The sequence below is a fragment of the Gavialis gangeticus genome, unplaced genomic scaffold (assembly GCF_001723915.1).
Source record: "Gavialis gangeticus isolate Ggan-Ray unplaced genomic scaffold, GavGan_comp1, whole genome shotgun sequence".
Lineage (NCBI taxonomy): Eukaryota > Metazoa > Chordata > Crocodylia > Gavialidae > Gavialis > Gavialis gangeticus.
The window spans coordinates 19,405,816-19,413,845 of NW_017729006.1; the positions used below are offsets into that span (position 1 = coordinate 19,405,816).

At 45.7% G+C, this 8,030-nt stretch overlaps 1 protein-coding gene across 1 annotated transcript in view; it reads right to left on the reverse strand.

The window, feature by feature from the left end:
• Nucleotides 1-320, reverse strand: part of EIF1B (eukaryotic translation initiation factor 1B) — a 5,307-nt gene extending 4,987 nt beyond the window's left edge. The window contains exon 1 of the mRNA XM_019508911.1: nt 135-320. Coding sequence (XP_019364456.1) covers nt 135-165 — 31 coding nt within the window. The 5' untranslated portion in view covers nt 166-320. The remainder of the gene's footprint in view (nt 1-134) is intronic.
• Nucleotides 321-8,030: the final 7,710 nt, after the last annotated feature.

The following is an 8,030-nucleotide window of genomic DNA, read 5'->3' on the forward strand; positions in this document are numbered from 1 at the left end:
CCCAGAGACGGGGGGCTAGCAGGAACCGAGCGCCGCCGGGCCCCGAACCTGCGCCCCCCCCCCCCCCCCCGCACGGAGAGCAGCCCAGGTGTCCCGAGGCGCAAGCGCAGGCGCAGCGGGGCGGGGGGGGTTACCGAAGGATTGGAGGTTCTGGATCGCTGACATGCGACTCAGTGGCGGGGCGCTGGGCAGGGGAGAAGGCCGCGGCTACTGGGTCCGCCCGGGCACGTCTCACGCAGACTCCGCGGCGAGGAGGAGGAGGAGAAGAAGGAGAAGCCGGCGGGGGAGGGGCGGCGCTGCAGCAGCCGACCGGGCGCGAAGGCAACAACCCACTGCTTCACGCACAAAATGGCCGCCCGCTCTTATCCGGGCCCCGGCGGCTTTACGTCACCTCGGCCCCGCGCGAGGCAGGCTGGGAAACGCAGTCTTCCCGGAGGCAGGACGGGGGCAGTGTGCGGCCGCCTGGTGCCCGCAGAGAACTACGAGTCCCAGCGTCCACCGCGCTGCGGCGAGACTCGCGCTTGCCAGCAGCTCCGCTGTGCGCCCAGGCCTGAGGACTTGCCGGGCGCCCCGGCCCCTCCGGGGGAAAGGGAGGGGCGAGCATGCGCAGTGTGTGGGGTGGTTGTGACGCGTTCCCCCTTACCCGGGCACCTGGCTTCGGAAAGGGAGACCCCATTCACACCCCGCACCACCCACCTGAGGGGAGCTGAGCCCTCAGCCCCTGCCAGCATCTGGGCCAGGCAGCCAGGGTCTGGTGGCAGGAGCACTGCTGTGGGTTGCTTCAGTCCCCATGTGGCACAGCGTCCTCCTCCTGGGGCTGGGACCAGCGCCCAAGCAGCCTCCTGGCCACCATCCTCCTTGCACATCTTCTGTGCCCAGACATGACCCAGGGCCCTTAACACAGCAATTCTCCTCCCTGGGGAGGCTGGAGATCCTTATAGGGGTGCTGGGCAATATTGACACCCACAGGTGTGCGAATACCTACACCTGCGTCACAGGAGAGACCCAGAGGTTTCCAGGAGGAATCCAGAGGGCCACCGCTGCTCTGGTGGTGGATGTGTTGTTGCACTGGGGTCTTCCCGAGTTCTTTGCAACCAGAGGATGGCTTTTTATCTTTCCATTGGTAAACAAAGGAGTGAAGGCCAGGAATGGCCATGTTTTGAGGCCTGTCTTGAAGAATAAAATAACTGCCATTTAGTGGGTCAGACAGTGGCAGAGTGCAGATGCTGAAAAGGAGAGTAGATGAGACATGACCAGGGTTTTTTCCACTGTTCCTCTCTCACGGGCCAAAGGCAGCCCATGGAGCTCTCCACCCATCAGGAAATTTCATAGCAGGGGGCAGTGGCCATTAACATAGCCACCCTCCCCGGCTGCCAAATTCCCACACCCCCACCCCTCGCACAGCCAGACACTGTGTGGTTGAATGGGAGCTGGCTATTCCCTCTTCCCCATCATCCAGTTGATTTGGGGCCAGGTCACACCCCCTTCTCCATGCATGGCCAGGTTGGGACCAGACCATGGTCTCCCTACCCTGTGAGGCATCCTGTGAGGCTGGATTAGAGTTGAGCTGTCCCCTGCCCCCCTTCATGGCTGAACTGGGGCCGGTGGTGCTGGCTCTGGGCACTGCATGGGGGACAGTGGCTGGATCTAGCCCACAGAGGGGCCGGGGAAAAACGGTGAGCACCACTGGCTTAGGAAGTTCTCATTTGGAGGATGTTCCCTTAACTCCCATGCTTAGGTCTGAAAGGGTTGAGAATCACTGCTTGAAAAAAGTGAGTGTATGCACCTGTTTAGGGAGAGGAGAAGAAAAATGAGTGGACAAGTAACAAACCTCTCAGCCTCTGATTTTCCTTTCAGAAAAATAAAGCCCACATGTGTATAACATTTGGCATTTCCCAACCAATTGTTGCTAGCCCACCCTGCTTTCTGGTCATTTGAATGTGCACCTGGGAGAAATTAACTTCAGCGAAATAAACTCTGGAGCAATAAGTTGCAGAGCTTATTCACGTGCAGCATATGGAGCTGGGTCAGACAGGGCCCCAGGGGTCAGCCCAAAGCTGCTCCCCCCCCAACTCAACTTGCTGTGGTGGGGCTTTCTGGGGCACAACTGAGCTTCAGCATCAGGCTAGCTGGCAGGCCGCCCCTGCCTGAAGTACCCTTGTGCCCCAGGCAGTCCCTCCAGCATCTACACATGTGCTGCTATGGAGTTTTTTTACTCCACAGTAGGATAGTACTTCAGTCTTCAAATCTTGGCTCAGCCATCTGGGCTCAGCACTTTAGCCTGCCCCTGCCAAGCTGCCTTCAGGGAGCTGTCCAGCACCAGCCTCCTGATAATCCTTAGCCTACCAGGAGCCACTGCCTTGCTGCCTTATTTATCTCTTCATGTGGGTGGAGGTGGAAGTAGCTGAAATACTGCCCATAAAGCGCCAGCCTCCCCAATGCCACCCTTTCCTTAAGTAATGGGAAACGGGGAACCCTTTACAAAGCATCCATACCAGATTTCACAGAGTTCTGCCAAGTAACTTGCAGCCAGGTAACCTACTCTTGATCTGAACAGGAGTAAAGCCTCCCTATTGACTCTGGTGCAAGGAATTGTGCTTGCAGATTTTTTATGACTTTTTCTGATTTGTAAATGTTCTGTGCATGCAGTTCTTTTTACTCTGACAGAATCAGGTCTATTCCAGTGTAAATTGCCTGTGTAGGTGAGCACTGTTGTGCATTTTTTCATATACTTTTTGAAATAATTCTGTGCAACAAAGCTTGCCTTTTATACACTTTAATATCCCTAGAAATAGATAAGACCATACAAAGTGACATACTGGTTCAGACCAATGGTCCATCTAGCGCAGTATTCTGTTTCTGACAGTGGCTAAAATGGATGTGATGGAGGGACAGCACTGAACTGGAAATCTCTAGAGTGATCTATCCCCGAACCAGTATCCTCCATTATTGGTTTAGAGATGCCAGAGGAAGCATCTCCAACTGTTCTATTCAATAGCTATTACTAGTTGTATCATCCATGAATTTCAGTCCATTTTTGAATCTGGCCAAGCCATCTGCCTCCACCACCTCCTGTGGCAATGAATTCTGTAAGTTAGCTCTGTGTTTCATAGCACATATATTGCTTAATAATTCCTGCTGCATTTCTGGGAATAAGTACTGCACAATATGCTGTATATAGTTCACTTCTCCATCATACTTGATGAGAGAATAAATACTGCAAAGCTCCTGCAGTTTCTGGTGCTTACACACAGTTTGGGATTCTTGCTTGTGAAAAAGGATCACTTGGATTGCTACCTGCCCAAAGCAAAATTAAGTTGGCAATATGGGTTCTCAGCCTCCCTCCCTCTGAATTTACGTAGTCTGCTTGAGTGATCTAAACATCAGCCCACAGGCTAGGCAGTGCCAAGAGCCTTCCCCAACACTCCTCTAGAAGCTGGCCCACTCACCCTTGTAAAAAACACTGGGAAAGTTTTTGCCTTATGGGGAGTAGTGTCCCAGACTAAAACTCAGCCCTTCTGCCCTGCTTCTAGAGCAGCCTCCATCTCACTAAACCATCACACTGGCCTGTACCCTTTCTCTTGGCCCTACATATCTCCCTTTCTTGGCTGACCAGTAAATCACTTCAGGAGAAGGGTAGTGAAAAGACCTGCACAATGGCTTCTTTGACTGTGGCTTGTTTCTTGGTGTTTGAAGCATTTGACAGGCAAGCAAAAGATACTGGAGAGGGTGGGTCTAGATCCTGAGACCACACTCATCAGGCAAGTGTTGTGCCACCAAGCTAAAAGGTGGCAGTGTCCTTCAGCACCTAACACCTGCTAATTAAATTTTTTCTCTGACTGACATTTTGGGGCTTTCCCAGCCTTGTGCACATTCATGGGTGATTGTTTTCCCAGGTAGCTGCCCAGTTGGAGTGCAGCACTAATGAGGATACCCTGTAGGACAATAACATAGTACAGGAAATGCTAAATCCTAAATTCTACGCAAGTGTCAAAAACTTCAAATGTGCAGGTACATACCTGCCACTGAGGATCAAGAAGAGTAAATAGGATTTGGCCCCAAGCATCTCACCTATTTTCAAACCCCGCAACTAACTCCAACTAGATTTTTCATTTAGTTAATTTATTTTAAAAATCTAGTCAAAGAAAACAGGTGAAAATTAAGCGTTATCCTTTCACTAACAATTCCATTTATCCCAAATGGTTATTCCCATAGCTGACAAAAAGGCAATGCCAAGTTGCCCTTAGGGAAAATATTTCTGTCCCCACAGTCTATAGATAGTAGATGGGAAATTGTTTATTGCACAAACCTCGGTGTCGAAGCAGAGAACTAAGGGCATGAGTTTCTACCCAGAAGTCTCTTACTTTATTAAGATTTTTTTACAGCATATCCTAGGTGAGTAATGCCCAGAGCTGCTGGGAGCGGGGGGGAGGGGGGAGAAGCTACAGTTTAGTATGCCGGGCACTCAAGTCTTTGCTGATGGTGTGCAGCTTTGACAAAAGCTGCTCTACTCTGAGAGCAGATGAGAGGTTTGATAGGCTCTCTTCATCTCGGAAATGCAGACACTGCATAGATAGAGATGAACCTACTGCCAGTCTCACAACAATCCTCCCCCCTGCTTCTCATAATGAGAACTGAATAATGTAGTATAAACTAAGTCACCAACCTCCATATGCTGAAGTGGGGAGTAAGGACTCTTGCCCAGAAGTCTGTCATTTTGTTAAGAGCTTTCTAGGATATAACCTGGTCTGTTCTGGTAACTGGAGGACCAAGAACTCCACTGGTCCAACTTAGGTACCCCATTGTCTGCACCATGTGGCATTCCACTGACCTGTTTTATCCTTATTTGCTGTAGGTAAAATTGGGAGAGTGCATCCCTTCTTTGCTGCCCCTTTTACCCACCTCTTACTTAAAACCATTTTACACTTGTGTGTAAAGACAGCAATTCCATTAATACAAATTTTACTTAAACAGATTAATATTGCTTGAGAGCAATAGATCTACAAGTGAAAGCCACAAAAAGCCCAGTCATGCAACACCTATTAAATAGACTTTAATGCCTACACAGTGTGTTTGCACTGAGAGTGACTGGATGCACAGGTTCACAAGGAATTTTCTTCTGACTCCAGCACATAACATGCTACATTAATCCTCCTCACAGCAGTATCATGCAAAATTTTAAATTCAGCCTCAACCATATTAAATACAAAGCACTGATCTATGTGCACAGATTAAACAAGCTTTTGTTATGTGTTTTGTGGGGGAAGCATGAAGGGTTCAAGAGCACAACATGCTCCAGCTACAGAAGACAGGGAAAGTTGGGAGATGGTGATTGTGTTACGATGTCATTGTCCTCTCACCATGTGGCAATTTCTCGTGTGGAGAGAACCTAAATGTGCCCACTTAGAGAAGTTTCAAAGTCAGGTTGGGCTGTTCCTGAACATAGATATATTAACGGTCAGAATCTGGCCTTGTGCCACTCATTCCTCTCATTTTCAAACTCTGTAAAAAGAACCACATATTCCTATTTGCCCAGCACGATCCTCATTTTAATAAACATGTTTAAGGTGGGACATTCATGGATCCCCAAATACTAAAGGGTCATGACAAAGTGTGCTGATGTTTCAGTGAAATATTCTCATGTGATGTTGGTGAGAGAGGTGTTCCTCTCGTAGAACAATTCCATCCCATATATTATTGTTTGGGTACAATGTAATGGTAATGCCTGAGGTTGTACCCTATCATGGAATCTTAATATAGTTTGATAACAGTCCAGTGTAATACTGCCATTCCCAGCATTTCTATGTGGCAATGTTGCAGTGCCTTTCAATGATAGTTTATTAACATATCACATTATACTGTGAAGGGCTGACACACCACTTTCATGTCAGAAAATCCAGTTTAGTGCCACGCAACATACTTGCAAAAGTGACACTTTTGCTGATGATAACCAGCCAGTCCAAAACAGTTTCAGAAGAACACAGCTATGGCTTTGGTACTGGAGCAGAGACTTGGCAGAGAAAGACTTTAAACAGATTTTAAAGCTCAGTACTATCAGGAGATATTTTGATATCCCCAGTTGCACTCCTACCATATTATTACACACCAAAGGTGGGTGTTAATCATGACCACTAACATATTTAAAATGCAGATTGTCTATTGTAAGCAAATTAATAATGTAATTGCATAATTAACCTACAACTTTACAAATACAGTGCAGAAAAAGAGGAACGCTTTTTAAATTATCCTGTTCATAATTTCAAACTCTTTGAATACAGTTCTTGAAAACTTGGTTAAGCAGTTATTTGGTATGAATAGCAATTAGAGATCCCTGGGCTTGTCTTTTATTTCACCTTAGTTCAGCACATGAATCATAAAACACTAGTGAAGGTGTGCTTGGGCACAATTGTTATGTCTTGTGACTGATTACCTTACGTATAAAATGCTGTATTCTGTAGGAAGCCCTGAAATTCAGGTGGTGCAAAAGATTACCACAAGTCTGTGTCAGGAACTGAATTTCACTCCTACTGAACTGTATCTGAAATACATCTGTTATTTGAAAACACCAAATAATGGATGCAGCAAAAGCAAATCTTTTATACCGTTCTTGTTCAAAGTGAACTACAGTACCCAGAGTTTCAGAAACAAAAGAGCTTTATGATATGAGTGAAGAAGTACTTCTGTTCATGAGAGCTGTCACTTTGTCCTGATCCTTAGTTCTGCTTGTTTCAGATCCTCTTTCCTCTCACTTGAATGTAACTCGTATGATTCCAGTCAACACAGAAACTTTATCACATTGAAAATAAATCTGTAATGTTGTAATTTATTTGTCTTCTGCTTTATATATTAAGAAACTAAGGCTGATTTAGATTTGCTTTTTCGGCTTTCTGGTATTGAAATTGGTTATTCAAGGCATCTCATAAAACACAGGTTAGCACATAAACTACAGCTAAGCTGGCATTTTTAAGTAGAAGCGGCAGAGAATTGTCCAGTAAAAGGATTTTTGTTCTTTTTTTCCATTGGAAAGTGCTGATCTGCTGAAATTGTTTTCAGGAATGACAGACTGATTTGATTTTAAAAAATTGCAAAAAGTTTCAAAACTGTATAAATGAGCTGTTAAAATGTATTTGAAACACAAGTTTTCATTTTTTGATGCAAGATGACTTTTTTGTTTTGAAATTGTAATTAAATTGTAATCACAGGGAAAAAAAATAAAAGTTCAACAGGAAAATGAAACATTTTGAATTTATATAAAAAAGAAGCTTCATGCGATGTAGGCCTTTTATCCTACATTCTTCCTCAACAAAACCTTCCAAAATCTTATATTGGTGGGCTGTTGTGAAAAGGATTATTACTGTATGAACTAATATCTATTATAATTATTGAAAAATAATTTAAAGGCCACCAAACCCAATGCTGAAGGATGAGATCTGCTAATACACTAGTGCACATACTTTGTTGACCTAATCAATCACTGTCAACCCTCAAACTTTCTCACAATCCTCCAGGCACCTTTATCATCAGACTTTGAATTGAGTTACATGGGGCATAGTGTGAGCCTTCTCTCAAATCACAGATTGGAAACAACTGCTCTAATATCTCTCAGTTTGTCATACACAGCACAGCACAAGCAATATCAGTGAAAGCTTCTATACAGTGTTTGAAAACTTGGACTCTAATTTCAAGAACTAGGGCTAAAGCACAAATAGACATTTTAGTAGCCTGCTATACAGGTGTAATGTAGAGGAAATTAAAATACTATCCAAGGGACCCTACTTAGGATCCGTCTAGGACACTGTTCTGCATGCTGTGCAGACACTTTAGAAAAGACGATTCCTGCTCATACTTTCTCTTCCAGTGTTTGGAGAACTGGATAACTTTATGCCCAGGCCTTTAGAGCTGCAGTTTGCAGCTGAGATTTGAATGTAGCTATAACAAAATGCTGAGTGGACGTCTGTCCCACAAGACTTCCAGCTAGGTATGGAAATGCTGGGAATCCTATAATAAACCTTGTTCTGGAAAGCTGCCCA